Source organism: Elephantulus edwardii, unplaced genomic scaffold (genome assembly GCF_000299155.1).
Source record: "Elephantulus edwardii isolate Elephantulus edwardi_28Jun2011 unplaced genomic scaffold, EleEdw1.0 scaffold00086, whole genome shotgun sequence".
Classification (NCBI taxonomy): Eukaryota; Metazoa; Chordata; class Mammalia; order Macroscelidea; family Macroscelididae; genus Elephantulus; species Elephantulus edwardii.
The window spans coordinates 196,777-213,457 of record NW_006399836.1 but is presented as its reverse complement, the minus strand read 5'-3'; the positions used below and the strand labels follow the sequence as shown (position 1 = coordinate 213,457).

Sequence of the window (16,681 nt, the reverse complement as noted above, 5' to 3'; positions counted from 1 at the left end):
AAATTAGATATTGTTAAGGAAGAAATGGAACGCATAAATATTGACATACTAGGCATTGGTGAGATGAGATGGACTGGCATGGGGCATTTTGAGTCGGATGACCATATGATATATTACTCTGGAGATGAAAAAGTGAGTCATGAAACTACCTATGATTAAGAGACAAAGATAATGAATGAAGAAGTTCAAGCTGATCTGGAAGAATTAGCAAAAAAAAGGCCCCAGGAATTGATGGGATGCCAAATGACATATTGGCTGTGCTCACCAACTTGTACCAAGTTATCTGGAGGACAACTGTCTGGCAAAGAGCACCAGAGGAATGTCTATCTGTGTTTGTTTGACTATGCAAAGGTATTTGTGTGGATCACAACAAATTGTGGCTAACCTTGAAGACAACAGGAATCCCAGGACACCTGATTATGCTCATGCAAAACCTTTATATACTTGGAACCAGGCAGCAGTCCTCAGAACTGAGCAAGGAAACACTGTATGGTTCAAAATTAGGAAACAATGTGTCAGGGATGTGTCCTGCCACCAGATCTTTTCAATCTGTATGCAGAAGAGATCATTCAGGAGGCTGGGCTTTATAAGGAGGATTGTGACATAAGGCTTGGAGAAAGACTCATCAACTGCATTAAGCAGATGACACAACCTTGCTTGCTGAAACTCAGGAGGATCTGAAGTGCTTGCTGCAGAAGGTCAAGGCCTGCAGTATTAAATATGGATTGAGATTCAACATCAAGAAAACGAAGATTCTCACCACTGGGCCAATTGGCAACATCATGATAGAGAAGAGATTGAGGTTGTTAACAATTTCACCTTGTTCGGCTCCATGACCAACATTTTTGGCACCAGCAGTCAATCAAAAGATAAATTACACTGGGAAAATCTACTGACAGGGACCTCTCCAGAGTGCTAATGATGTCAGTGTAATGATGTCAGTCTAGGGACTAAGGTGCATCTGACCCAGATCACGGTCTTTACAATTACCTGCTATGCATCAGAGAGCTGGAAAATCACTAAGGCTGACAGAAGAAGAATCAAAGTTGCACAGTTTGGTGGGTGGGATAAGGGGGCCGGGAAAGGGGGAGGATCCAGGGGAAAAGACAAGGTAATGATGAGCATGGTCTAATGGTGACTGCGTTTACGAAACATGATGCATGAGAGTGATTGTGTGAAACAGTGTGAAGTGTGAATGGAGAACAGTGTGAAATGCGATGTATGCTGAACTTCATATGCAAACCAATTAAAAAAAATAATCAATGCCTTTGAGTTGTGGTGCTGGAGAAGAGTACTAAACATACCATGGACTGCCAAGAGAACAAACAGGCCTGTCTTAGAGAGGGTGAAACCAAGTTTCTCCTTGGATACAAGGATTCTGAAGCTCCATTTCACATACTCTGGGCACATGGCCAGGAGGAAACAGACTTTGGAGAAAGACATTGTGCTTGGAAGGGTAGGTGGACAGCACAGGAGAAGAAGAACCCAGATGAGATGGATTGACACAGTCAATGGGATAATGGGGGTAGGTGTGTCGGAGTCGGTGAGACTGACTCAGGACAGAGCAGGGGTCAGATCTACTGGGCATAGGGTTGCTATGAGTCACAGGCGACTCGATGGCAAATAACGACAAACAACATGTTCCCGTGTTCTGCTGGAACGAGTGCTTCTTCTCCTATGTACAGGTTAGCATGAGCACAGTTAAGCGTTTCGGTATTCCCATATTTCTCAACATTAGCCATAAGTTGTTATGATCCATCACATGCCTTTGCACAGTCAATAAAGCAAAAGTAAACATCTTTCTGGGATCCTCTATTTTCAGTCAAAATCCATCTGATATAAGTTATGATATTCCTTGTACCATGGACTCTCCTGAATCCAGCTCAAATTTCTGGAAGTTCTCCTCTGGCATACTATTCAAGTTGCTTTTTAATAATCTTCAGTAACATTTTACTTGCATATATTAATAACATTGTTCAATAATTTCCACACTCTGTTGAATTGCTTTTTTTAAAAAATGGAAACAAAGAAGAATGCCTTCTAGGTCAGTTGGCCAGGTAATTGTCCTCCAAATTCCCTGGCGGAGGCTAGTGAGGACGCCTGTGATCTGCAGGACTCCTTCTGTTCGCACAAACATCTCCACTGGTAGTCAGCCAGTTCCTGGGGCTTTGTTTTTGGCAGTGCCTTCAGTACAGCTTAAAATTCTAAACCCCGCCCCCATTTTTTTAAACCCTGGTTCTCGATCCCATGCTTCTTCCTGAAATGGTTCAACGTGGACCGATTCCTTTTGGTGCAGTGACTCTGTGTATTCCTCCAATCTTGAGCCTTCCTGCATTTGTCAAGATTTTGCACTTGTTCTTCAGTTCTTTCAGCTTGAGAAATGCAAGCATGTTCTTCCATTAAAAATATTATTCATTTAGTCACAGATCTGTCGGAAAACCAACTTGTAATTGTTTGGGTTTTGTGGTGGGGTTTTTCCCCCCTCAATCTCAGCATCAGTGTCAAAACAGACAGGTTTCTTTGTTATATACGTCTGGTTTACATTTGTAATTTCTCCATGACATTTGTAATTTCTTCCTTGTAATTCCTTGAGGTGTCCTACATGTATATGCTCTGCTCCTCTTAAAAACAGCCTCATGACCATGGAGTCAGAACCGACTCATAGCGGAACCCGAGCAGGTGATCAGAGGCAGCGAATCACCCTTCAGAAGCTCGTCCACCCTCCTCCTGTGGAGGCCCTAGTGGATCAGCACCACCGGAGAGATGCTCCCTGGGATTAGCGGTGCTGCTCCCTACAGAAGATGCCACCACGGCTCCCAGCTAGACTCCTTCAACCTGACAGGTCTCCTCAGATCTGTCTCTTCTTTCACTCTAGAAGGCCAAATAAATGGAAACACACATTTACCTGATACAGTGAAATGCTGCTGACGTTAGGTGCTGTCAAGTACTCACAGTGACATAACAACAACAGACCTGAGCCCTGCTCTATCCTGTGCCATTCTCATCATCTCTGACACACCTGAGCCCACCATTCAGGCACTGTGTCAATCCACCTCATTGGGTGTCATTTTCTCTTTCACTGACCCTCCACCTTTCCAAGCATGATGTCCAAGGAACAGCATCTCTCAGAAACGTGCCCAAAGAATGCCATCCTTGCCTCCAAGAAGCACTCAGGCTGTACTTTTCCCAGACATAATCTGCTTGTTCTTTTGTCAATCCATAGAATTCTTCACCACCAAAATTCAGAGACATCAATTCATTCATATTCATTGTCTAGCTTTCAGGTTCATAGCAAGTGACTGAAAAGACCATGGCCTGAGGCAGGTGCACCTTAGTCTTCAAACTGACATCGTTGCTCTTAAGTATTTTGTAGAGGTCCCTCCCAGCAAACTTTTCCAACGCAATATATGTCTTTATTTACTGACCACTGGTACCAAGGGTGTTGATTCTTGATCCAAGCAAGCTAAATAATTGACAATTTCAGTACTTTCTCCATCTCTCATGATGCTGGCTATTGGCCCAATGGTAAGGATTTTTGCTTTCTTGATGTTAGATGCAATCCACATTAAAGGATGTAGTCCTTGATCTCCTGCAGTCATCATTTTAAGTCCTCCTCACTTTCATCAAGCAAGGTTGTGTCATCTGCATAACTCAAGTTGTTGATCAATCTTCCTCCAATCTTGCTGCCACGTTCCTCTCCATACAGTTTAGCTCCATGAATGATTTGCTCAACATACAGAATGAATATGTATGGAGAAGGATACGTCCCTGACGCACACCTTTCCTGATTTTAAACCAGGCAGGGTTCCCATGCTCCATTCATACAGTAGTTTCTAGCTGTAGTTCACAATTCTCCCAAAATGCCTGGAATGGCCCCAATCGTGCAGGTGTGGGTCAGTTTACGCTCTGCAAAGCTATTGCAAATGATTGGTCACATACTAAGTATGACCACTTACTAGACGGCCAGGAGAATGTGTTGACTTATGGTCTATCCAAAGAGCCCTTGTGGCTATGCATGCAGTGTGAGGCACTGTCGACCGAAAGGCTGGTGGTCTGAATCCAGCTGGTCTGCAGGACAAAGGGAAGTCTCTCCTCACAATGATTTACAGCCTCGGAAAGCCGACAGACGGCTGCCAGGCATCAAGACTGCCTCGAGAGCAGTGGGTGTGGTTTTGTTTACAGCACTGGCCAGTTTATAAAAGCCACATCCAGAAAATGAATGATAAGGTGTAAGCTGTGAATCACACAGAGGTTTCTTGTTCTGATCAATGAGAGACAGGACAGAAGCATGTCCATTGGACTGGGGGTCTCATGCTAAGAACCTCTTAGACCCAAATAAAAGAGCTGTAATGTGGGCCAATTACAGTCTCACTGAGACTGAGAGGGAGTTTTTTTGGGGACGAGTCAACGCACAGAGCAAGACCACAGAGGGTCAGCCAGCCACTGAGAGGGACTGAGGGCTGGGTGAGTCAGCCCTCTGAGCAACGGTGATGGAGACAGAGGCTGTGACAGGAGCGACAGAAACTAAAACAACAAGCAGATGCAGACGGCAGCCATAGAGTAGAAATGCAGGACCCATCTGAGAGCTGAGCGGAGCAGCCAATAGCCAAGCCCACCAGCCAACATCCTTGAATTTACCAAGTGTCCTTGTGGTCAAGAATGGGAAAGCTTTTGAGGAAGGTCTCCCTCTGCTTGTCAGTTTGTTGTACTGGGATGGGCTTTGTGTTGCTGTGATACTGACAGTTATCCCACTGGTATTTCAAACACCAACCAGGTCATCCATGGAGGGCGCTTCCAAACCAAGGCAGATGTGCGACTAAGGACCCAGCGATCCTCTTCTAGAAATACCAGCCAGTGAAAATACAGCAAACAGCACCAAGCAGTGTCTGATAGGTCATATCTGTCTGACAGTTCTCAAAGGTTGTAAGCCACGCGAGAGGAGCTCGTCACCGGTGGACTGAAGGGACAGAGGGAACCGAACCCCCTTGGGGTTAGCACAGCTCTCTATGGATCAGGTGCCACAGCCCCCCAAATGCATTTACCAACAGCATAAATGGAGTCTCTACACGGACCTTGCTAAACGGAATATTCAGAAATCAGAGACTACATCGGTAGGAAGAGAAGTTCAATGCCATCTGTCAGGAAGAGGACAGGGGCTGACTGCAAAGACCATCACTGCTCACATGAAGTTAAAGTTGAAAAGAATGAAGACAAAATTCAGGGCAAAGTACATCCTTGAGTATCTCCTTCTGAATTTAGACTCGATTTGACACAATGAACACTGATGACGAATGACCAGACAGAGTTTGAACCAATGTGAGCAGAGGAGCTTCTGAGGTCCCGGGGAGGATAGTAGCCAGTGTTTCTTGCCGGTCACAGGACCACATAGTTCACAGGTCCACATGGTTCACCAGACCACACCCTTCCCAGGACCACTGTGCTCCAACTCAGCAGAACTCACCAGCATTTCAGGGCAGAAGTCAATTCTTAAAAGCTAGTTATACAACATCTGAGAAAATGGGGTTTACACTCAGATTGTCAGGAAATAGTTTTCCTAAATCAAAGACTTTCCCAGCTGACAGATCAAAGGTCATACTCTAACCCCTCCTCTTACAACAATGCGCTCCATCAGTGGAAAGCTAAAGGGGCCCACGTAAAGATTTTACTATTCCATCTCTAGACCCCAAATCATGCCCACCTCCCAATGAAAACATCACAAAGGCATGAAGGCCAACAAAATGCCAACTTAGCAGCTCAAATTTCTTTTTATTTCAAGATTAAAATGCCTTATTTCCAAATTTGAATTCTTTGTATATGAAATCTTTTATCTGGTGTGTTTCCATTTTCATTACAATTTTATTTATAAAATACGTGTTTCCATATTTAGTTCCCTCTTTCTGAAATTTCTCTTTTTATTACATATTAGTTTCCTTATTCTGAACTATATCTCATTAGATGTTCTAACTATCTCTGCCTACATACTGGACTGAAGATCAGTCACATTAACCTCTATACGGCCAAGTTCCAGCGCACAGCACCTGAGCCATCACCAGTGAGTCACTCAGAACTCCTAACGGCCGGCCGTGTGGACAGAGTGTACCTGCTACTCAGCTTCCAAGGCTCTCATCGCCACAGAAACAGAGGCCTCGTCCGTCTCTCCTGGACGTGAGAGGGGGTTAAAGGCACTGACCCTTTAGGTAGCAGACCAGTGCTTAACCACTGTGCCACTAGGCCTCAGTTTCCTGTTTCTAATGAAACCTGGAGAAACCGGAGCTTGCAGAAGGCATAAACATGTCAGAGATGGAAAACGCAAATATCTCCCAACGAAACACACAGTAATGTGGTAAGACTCCACTTTCACCCTGTCAGAGACAGACGCATGTAAGGCCTACAAACAAGGCAGCCTGGGGCCAAGCTCAGGCCCTCAGAGGCCCAGAAACACGGCAGCCCCCGGCCACTCTCAGGCGCTCAGAGGCCTCACTGGAGGCCTGGTGGTGTGACATCCCCCATAATCTAATTTTACCGGAGCAAACAAAGCTCTTACCTCTTTAGCACGTTTACTTTGGGGTTTATTCCACCGAACGTGGACAGGAACTCCAGGTATGGCACAGCCCCTGAGCTGGTGAGGCGGATCTGTGTGCAAACAAGAAGGACGGTAGCAGGTTAGAGGAGGACTTCAGACTCGAGCGCTGGCCGGTGAAACCGCAGCTTTCCCGGCGCAGTGACGTTGTCGGTGCTGTCAGGTACCGTCAAGTCAGCTTGGGCTCATGTGGCCCCGTGTGACAGAGGGAGACTGCCCTGTCCACTCTCCAGGCTGCGGGCTTTGTGGGATGGACCATCGCTTCTTTCTTCTGTGGAGCTTCCAGGGGGATTCAAACATCAACCTTCTGGGGAGTAGCCGAGGGTCAAAACCATTGTACCACAAAATTTGCCTATTAAATACTTCCTTCAGTGTAATCCAGGTGTCTGAGTTAATAGGCCCCTCAGTAAGTGAAGCGTAAATACCATCAGAGAATGCCCACTGGTGCTCAGGCGCCTGTCAATGCCCACTGTCCTGGCACCCATCTCGGCTCACCAGGACTCTGGGGGCAGAGAAGTGCCCCAGGGTTTCCATGGCTGAACGCTCTATGGGGGCACACCGCCCCGTGTGCTTCTGCAGAACAGTCAGTGAGCGGTAACAGTGCTCCTTCCACGTGTGGTCCAGTGCTTCACACACCGTGCCAACAGGGGTCCTGGCTCAGGGCCTCAGCCCTCTGAGCAGTCAGCTCCAGCCCTTCAGGACAGAGCAGAACTGCCCCGTGGGGTTCTGAGGCTACGAAGTCAACTGGAAAGCTCACCAGCTGGGAAGCAAATGCCTCATCCTCCCACGGAGTAAGCCTTTTAACCACCCTGTCACCAGGACTCCTAAAAGCCAGCACGTTACCTAAAAATGATCTAAAGTCTAAAAGAAAGAAGTCTTTGCACAGATACTTCCCAACGGCTAACACTGGCAGTGCCCAGAGGCGGGGACCACCGTGTCATCTTACACTCCGAGTGTGACCGCCCTGGGAACTTACTGTGCAAATGCTTTTCAGGCAGAAAAAGTTGTTCTTCAATTGAAAATGCTATCAGGACACTATCAGGTCAATATGAACCGCAGATAAGATGGAAGTATTATCTCGATGCTAAGGTTACACCAGCTGGTGACGCTGCTACGATCATCTGGGAGAAGAACCCACCCTTCTTAGCACATGCACGAAGGCATTTAAGGGTGCAGAGCAACTTCCTCTCAAGCAGTTTAGAAAAGCGTGTGTTAGACATGCCCTGTGTGCGCGTGCTGTCTGCGTACCAACAGTGTGACTGAATGGTAACAGCCGGCAGATCTGGGTGATGGACGTACAAATACTACCACTCCTGTGAAAATGTTTGGGGAGTTTGAAATAACAGCATTTTATTGTTATTTGAGTTCATGTTAACAAAGCTTAATGTTTCTCACTAACTCGTTCCTATGCGTGTTGTGCTAGGGCACTCATTATAGGACGCGTGTCTGGTCATTTCCTTACTGGACATGGCTTTTCTCTTCGCCCATCTTAGTAAGCGTCTCCTAACTACTTGGGGCAGCTCTGGTGGCTGGGTGTCCAGGGAGCTGCACTGCGAACCCAGAGGTGAGAATTCCTGGCGGTTTGAATCTATCAGCGGCTCTGCAGTCAGCCGGGCAATCTCCTCCTGTGTGAGTGCTGAGCCGACTGTCTATTTCCTTTGACTCCCCTCTTCTTCTGTTCCCACCCTGCAAACCATCCAAGAGAGATTCTGCGTGTAAAGCTCCCCTTGCTTTTTACAATAGGGAGCTTGTACCCTATCTGTCCTTTCGTGATTGACCTTTCTTTTGTAGCATTATGTCCTCTGGGTTCACCCATATTATATAATGTGGAGGCTAGAGAGAACTTCTAAGTAAAAATGTTATTTTTAAAATTATCTTCACTCCCAAAACAGCATTATGAGATGAGAAATTAAACAGAGAGAAAACACATACTCAGTATATTAACTTTCTCACAAGCATGCAAAATCCACACTCACTGTGGGATGAAGGAACCCCGAGTCCACGCAATCAAGATTGGTATTTCCTTAGCCCTTAAAGTCCAAGCCCCAAAGCCTCACGGGGTTCTCTCCATCATCCCCAAAGAACGAATTTGTGCTTACTGCTCAGAACTCGTGCAACGTGGACAGGAGAGGACGGAGGGCCTGGCTCTGGGGGGTTCAGAGCGGGCTCTGCAGATGACCCTTCCTGGAAAGAACACTCATGGTCTCCAACAGGATAGTTGTGGTTTCATATATGACCTTGTATAAACCTTTCCAGTTGCAGGAGAAAAGTGCAACAATGAATGATTGGAAACAATAGTCTCTGTAAACTTTCATTAAATTCAATTAAAAAAAAAAACACACCACCAACCTTTCCAAGTTGCCCTAATCTTCTAGAAGGAGGGGAGGAACAGATCTGATGTGTGGTCTGAGAGAACTTTAGACGCCTTCTGAGCTCAAACCCAGCAAAAGCATCAACACTTGGGATGCAGAGACCCTAGGCGTTCGCCCGGGCAGTGCGCCCCGCAGTCGTCCCCTGGTCTGCTGTGGATCTGAACAGACTCCACGGCACTGGACAGCTGGCCATCACTCTGATAGCTTTCTTCAGCAAAGTCCCTCCTTCCCAACCTGGCACAACTGCTGGGACAACAATGGAATGTCCGTGTTCCCACTCTGCAATACTGGGAAAGAATTTATACATATTATGAGACGCAGAAGCATCCACGGGGGAAAAGTAAATCTCATATTTGCTATGCCACAGAGAGCTGGACAGTGACTAGGGATGATAGAAGGAGAATTGATGCCTTTGAGCTGTGATGCTGGAGAAGAGTATTGAGGGTACCATGGACTGCTAAGAGAATGAACAGGTTTGTCCTGGAGAAGGTGAAGATGGGCTGCTCCTTGGAGGCAAGGATTCTGAAGCTTCATCTAACATACTTTGGACATGTTGCAAGAAGTGACCAGTCCTTGAAGAGGGACGTCATGCTTGGGAGGGTAGAGGGACAGCACAAGAGAGGAAGACCCTCGATGAGATGGGTTGACTCAGTGACTGGGGTAATCGGGATGGGTGTGTCAGAGATGGTGAGATTGGCACAGGATAGAGCAGAGTTTAAGGCTGTTGTACATGGGGTCGCTATGAGTCGCAGGTGACTCAACGGCACATAACAACAGCAACATTAATAAGACTATTCCTTAGAGAGACATGATGCTGGGAAGGGTGGAGGGTCAGCGAAGGAGAGGAAGACCCTCAACCAGGTGGACTGACAAGGTGACTGCTGCAATGGACTCTTGTGTGTCAGGAAAGGTGAGGAAGGCACAGGATAGAGCACAGTTCAAATCTTTTGTTCACAAGGTCACTATGACTTGTGCTCAACTCGACTGGCACCTATCAACAACAAACATGAATACAGTTGTTCTGAGTCAGTGTGGGCTTGATGGTGATGGGCCTGGGATAAGAGTGGAGACTGGGGTGGAGGGCAGTCCACGAACAAGGCTTCCTCGTCATTCTAGCCCCGACCAAACATCAGAACACCCTGGGAAATTTTAAATCAACATTACATCATTCCTGACAGAGCTCCTGGAATAAAGTTTAAGCTAAAGTAAATTCTGCACAGAACAGGAAATCCCTCGTCCTGTCAGGCAAAAGTGTCATGACTGTAGTCGACCCATTTATGCGTTAATGTAAGTGAGGCTTCCGTTCACACTCATAGAGCAAGAAGGTGGGATGGACGTAAGTCCCACTGCTGTTGAGTTCCAGGGACGGAGAAGGGAGCCCCGTCCTTCATTCCAGGCAACCTGACCCCCTCAAACACCCACACTCCAGCCTCCTCAGGGATCCCTGGTGCTGGGGTCCACAGGGAGTCTTCCTGCTAACCTGAAGGCCTCATCGCTCTGTCCATTTAAGGTCGCCGGTGGCTCAAGGAGAAAGATGGGCAATCTCCTCCAAAATGATGTACAACTTCAGAAACCCGCTGGAGAGCCAGCACCAGCCGGTTCTGGTTCAATAGCCATGAGTGACCTTGACCAACATCCTTGACCTAACACTCAGCTCACAGAGGCTCCAAGGTCCAGAATAAAAAGATGCTGAGTATTTAGCATAACTGCCAGGACCTGTTTTTTTTAACAAGTCTCTAAAGTCCGACAGTTCTTAGTGATTTCTTTTAAGAACAGATGTAGTTTTTCATGTGTGTCTGTCAAAAACAGATACACATTTCATATTATCTGTACTTTCCCTCTTCCTGTATAACTGATTAGCTTGGGAAGACTGTCAAAGTTTTAAATGAACCTTAGCTCATGAATAGAAGGAGACATTCGCAGGAAATAAGAGTTTAACTCCCCGTTTGGTACAAGCGTCAGTCAAATTGGCTTTATGAAGAGATGGATGTCATCCTTGCAAGACAAATGTTCCCTGACTCACCAACTGCTCTGTGGGAGAGAGACGTAGCAGCCTCCTTCAGGAAAGACGGCAGCTTGGAAACCCTATGGGGCAGGTCTCGCCTGTCCAACAGGAGAAAGCGGCTGAGTCTGTTCAGAGCAACTGTTGGAATCAATTTGCCTGCACTAGGTTCGGTTTGGGTTAGGCACGAAATGACTGTGTCCCCATTGGACGAGACTGGTGGACCCACCTTCTAGATCCCGGGTGCGGTGCTCCCAGCTCCATGCACGCGCCTCCACTGACTCGTACATGTGGCTTCACTGTCAGTTTTGAGTCAGAATGAACTCAAGGGCACCGAGCAACACCAGATAGAGGAAAGGGCCCCACAGTACAGTGGCTCAGTACTCTTGTCTGCTAACCAAAATGTGGGTGGTTCAAACCTACCCAGCTTTTCTGAGGCAAAAAGACCTTTTCATAAAGATGACAGACAAGAAAACTCCATGGGGCCCTTTTGCTTTGTCACATGAGAGCACTGTGAGGCTGAATCAACATGAAGCATCAACGATAGATGCAGAAATACTCATAGGTGTGACTGTGGGTATAGGCTGTTGTTGCTAAGGACGGTCATGTAGGAACCAACTCATAGCTGCCCCTCCAGTGGGTGGTCAGAGCCCGTAAACTGCATGGAAGGAGAGTGTCCATCTTTCTCCTACAGAGCAACTGGTGAATTCGAACAGTGTGCCTTGGGGTTGGCATACTACTCTTTAAGCTCACCTCTAGGCCACCAATGTTCACTTACGTGTACGTATGTATGTGAAAAAAAAATACATCTATTTTGATATATGTATGTAGTTTTGTTTTGCATTGTTGAGTCGAGACCGACTCACAGCTGCCCCTCCCGAGGGTTTTCAGAAGCTGTAAATCGCCTGAGAGGAGACTGACCGTCCAGGAGAGTGTCCGTCCTTCTCCTGTGGGGCAGCTGGTGGATTAGAAATCTGTGCCTTCAGGGTTGCAGCAGTGTCTTACCGCTAGGCCACCAGAGCTATAGATAGATAGATAGATAGATAGATAGATAGATAGATAGATAGATAGATAGATAGATAGATATAGATAGATAGAAAGAATATCTAGAAAGATGATAGAGATAGATATATATAGATATATTATATATCTATATCTATATCTATATCTATATCTATATCTATATCTATATCGATATCGATATCGATATCGATATCGATATAGAGAGAGAGAGTTTAAAAGATAGATGAGGAGGTAGGCAGTCAGGCAGAGAGAGAGGGGCTCTGGTGACACAGAGTGCAACGTGCAGGGCTGCTAACCAGAAAGTAGGCAGTTTGAATCCACCAGCCCCTCCACAGAAGAAGGATGGGCAGGCCCCTCTTGTGAAGATTTATAGTCTGAGAAGCCCAACAGAGTGTCACCAAGAGTCAGAAGTGATTCAGCAGCAGATGGGGTTTTGTGACATGGGCATGTATCACCCAAGACTTGCTCACTGAGAGGGCCCAACAGCAGGGACTTTACAATAGAAATGTGCAGCTCTGGTACCCTGAAAAAGACATCACAGTTAGACAGGTGGAGGGTCAGCAAAGGAGAAGACGACCCTCAACAAGATGGACCAACACAGTGATCGTAGCGATGCGCTCGAGCGTGTGAGGGATTGTGAGGACGGCACAGGAGAGGGCAGGACTCAGGTCTGTCGCTCACAGGGTCACTATGAGTCACGGTCAACTCAATGGCACACAACAGCTAAAAACAGTGCCTTGGACCCACCTCTGATGCTCAAAGCATGAAGACAGACCAGCATAACCGAAACTGGAGAGATTCCACAAAATAACTGATCCACAGTTATCAAAGTGTTCGAGTTGCAGAGCCAAAGGGAGATGGAAGAACTGGTCCAGTTGGAAGAGGTGTAGCTCAATGCAGTACCTGGTTAACGACCGGATCCTACGAGACACAGCCGGAAAATGGGGCACATTCTGGGCCTGGGTGACAGCTATTAACTAATGTCGGCATCTTTATTTTTAATGAATATTTTGTGGTTGAAGAAAATAAACACTAAAATATCTGAGAGGGTCGACTGAAGTATATTTGGAACAAGCGGATATGAGAATCTGGTATTGTGGTAGTAAGTTTTCTAAAAGATGAAGTATTGATTAAGTATTTTCACTGAAAACTCAGTGTCCAAATGGAGATCTGTTTTAAGAGTAAATACCAGATTTTGAAGATACACCATCAAGTGTGAGATGCCATCAAGTCTGTCTTGGTTAATCCCCCCTCCATACACAGCAGAATGAAACGCCGCCTGGCGGACAGCATCTCCACGGTCATTGCTATGATGACTTCATTTTCGCTACATTTGTGTCAATCCACTTGTGGGAAGGTCTTCTTTATCACGGACTCTTTATCTTGACCAAGAATGATGTCCTTCTCCAGGGACTGATCCCTCCTAATAACATGCCCAGAGCATGTGTAAAGAAGTCTCCTCTCCTCAGTGTTAAAGAACAAGCCAGCTGTGTTGCTTCTAAAATATACTTGTTCTCCTGGCAGTCCACAATAGATTTCGTATTTTTCACTACCAACGTGATTCAGATGCCTTAAATCTTTTCAATCCTTACTCGTTATCCAGTGTTGCCATCTATATATTGTTGTTGTTATTATCATATGCTGTCGAGTCACTTGTGACTCATAGCGACCCCATGTACAACAGCCCTAAACCTTGCCCTATGCTGTGCCAATCGCATTGCCTCTGACACGCCTACCGCCATTACCCCAGTCACTGAATCAATCAATCTCACCAAGGGTCTTCCTCTCCTGAGCTGTCCCTTCACCCTCCCAAGCATGACATCCTTCTCCAAGGACTGGTCCCTCCTTGCAACATGTTTGAAGTATGAGAGAACTGAAAAAAGCATGGCCTGGTTAACACAAACCTTACTCTCAAAGGGACATCATTTTTTGTTAACACTTCCTTCTTTTTATCACTTTTTTCTAGTTTTATTGCTTAATAGTGATTTTTTTTCTTCATAAAAATAGAAGAAAAAAGGTGCACCTGATCAAGGCCATGGTCTTCACAATTACTTGCTATGCATCAGAGAGCTAGACAATGACTAGCAGTGATAGGAGAAGAATTGATGCCTTGAGCTGTGATGCTGGAGAAGAGTATTGACTAGATCATGGACTGTCAAAAGAACTAACAAATAATTCTTAGACAAAGTGTACCCAGAGAGTGCTCTTTGGGGGCAAAGATGGTGAAGTTTGTCTCACGTATTTTGGACATACTGTTGGTTATTCCTTGGGGGGAAAAATATCATGCTTGAAAAAGTGAAGGATCAGCGAAGGAGAGGAAGACCCTCAACAAAATGGACTGTGTCTGCAGCAATGGACTCGAACGTATTGAGGATAATACAGATGGCTCAGGGTAGGACAGGAGTCAGAGGGTCACAAGGAGTCGTACTTGATAGCGCTTAACTACCACAACCACAACAGTTAGTGATTTTGAGCATTTTTTCATGTGTTTTTTGACCATATGTTTGCTGTTCTTTGGAGAAGCAACTATTCATTTTCTGCCCATTCTGTGATTGGGTTGTTTGTATTTTTCTTATAGTGGTGCTGGATGATTTTACAAATTTGATATGTTGTGGTTGTTGTTAATTGCCGTCAAGTTGAGCACGACTGCCATGAACAAATTACCTGACGCCTTTCTAAACTATTGTCGTTTCTCAAAGTTCATAGAGTTTTCAGAGGCACGTTGTTTAGGAAGTTGATGCCACTCCTTCTTCCAAAAAGAAATGGTATAGCATGAGTCCTTTATCTGATAATTGTCATTGCCAATTATTTTTTCATCGTCTGTGGACTTCCTTTTTACTCTATTGCAGAATTTTTTTTATGCACACAGGATTTGCTTTTAAAAGGCACTATTCATCTATTGTATCCTTTCCTGGTTGTGGGGTTTGGGTTATGCTTAATGGACTAGTCATGGTATAGCTTAGGCATGAATCATTTCAGTAGTCTTTTTAACCCCTTCAAAAGGTCTGTGGCTATAGAACTGCTCAATGTCATCTATCACTTTGATTTCTTGGCAGCTTCTTCCATAGGTGTTGATGTGAATCCAACTAAAATGACATGGTTGACAATTTCTGTATGTCCTCATTCGCCATGATGTGGCTTATGGGTGCAGCTGTACAGACTTTAGGTTTTTATGCTGAGCTATAATTCATACTGAAGGTCTTTGTTCTTCATAAATAAGTGCTTCAAGTTGTCTTCACTTTCAGCAAAGCAAGGTTGTGCTCACATGTATGCTGTATGTTACTTCTGAGTCTTATTCCAATCCTGGTGCCAAGTTCTTCATTTAGTACAGCTTCTTTAATTACGTGCTCAGCATAGAGACTGAATCACTGTGACAGGCTACCACCCCGGTGCCCCGCCTCGCTGATTTTAAGTCGTGCAGTGTTCTCTGTCTCTGTTTGAATATCTGTCTCTTGGTCTGCATGAGAACACTCAAATGCTCTGAAATTCCCTCAGTTCCCAATGTTATGCTGTTAGCTAAGTTTGCTATGAGCCATACAGTCAAATATCTTATCTTTCTGGTATTCTCGGCTTCCAGTCAAGATCCACCCGACTAGAGCAATGATTATCCTTCATTCCACACTCTTCTGAACTTGGCTTGAACTTCTGGCACCACTTTTTTTTATTATTATCCTCAGCAAAATTTTACTTGTGCATGACAGCAATGACACTATTTGATAATTTCTGCATTCTACTGGATCCCTTTTTTTCTAATAGACATAAATAAGGATTTCTTCCAGTTGGCTGGCCAGGTGAATGTCTTCAAAATTTCTTGGCATACAAAAACACTATGATATAACATCTCACCCCAGTAAAGCTAACAAAATTTAGCAGAATAGCAAACAACAAATGCTGGTGAGGTTGTGGAGAAACTGAAACCCTTATTTACCATTGGTGGGAGTGTAAAATGGTGCAACCACTATGGAAGGCAGTATATGGTGCTTTCTCAAAAAGTTGGAAATAGAAATATCATTTGGCCCAGCAATTCCACTACTGGGAATTTACCCTAAAGAAACCATAACCGCCACCAAAGCAGATATATGCACACCCATGTTTATTGTGGCTTCATTCACAATAGCAAAGAATTGGAAACAACCCAAGTGCCCATCAACAAACGAATAGATAGAGAAGCTGTGGTATATTCACACAATGGAATACTAGGCAGCATTGAAAAACAAGGAATTCAGGAAATGTTATTCAAAATGGGTGACTCTGGAGGACATTATGCTGAGTGAAATATCTCAGTCACAAAAGGACAAATACTGCATAGTGCCAGTGTTGTAAAACGGGACTGACATAGCAGTTGGGGGGAGATTGAGAAAGACGGGATAAATAATGTCTACTGCATTGAAACAGAGGAGGGAGAGAACTGTTTAAAAGGGACATATGATTGGGTATCATTATCATGACAGGAGTCCAGAATGAAGGCTGCGTAGAGGAATGGACTTGGGGAGAGGGATTGTATAAGAATGAAATAATTTTTCTTTTACTTTTCAAAGAGAGGAACAAACTGAGGGGAAGGGTTGGGAGGGGAGAAAAGTGCAACAATGAATGAATGTAAATCCAAAATCCCTGTAAATTTTCATTAAAATTAATAATTAAAAAAAGATATTTAAAAAAATGTCTTGGAATAGACATGTCAATTGCATCTGTTTACCAAAACAT

At 45.1% G+C, this 16,681-nt stretch overlaps 1 protein-coding gene across 1 annotated transcript in view; it reads right to left on the bottom strand.

The window, feature by feature from the left end:
* The window catches only part of EFCAB6 (EF-hand calcium binding domain 6), a 415,417-nt gene that overhangs the window by 379,187 nt on the left and 19,549 nt on the right, over nt 1-16,681 (bottom strand). The window contains exon 3 of the mRNA XM_006890171.1: nt 6,545-6,633. Coding sequence (XP_006890233.1) covers nt 6,545-6,633 — 89 coding nt within the window. The remainder of the gene's footprint in view (nt 1-6,544; nt 6,634-16,681) is intronic.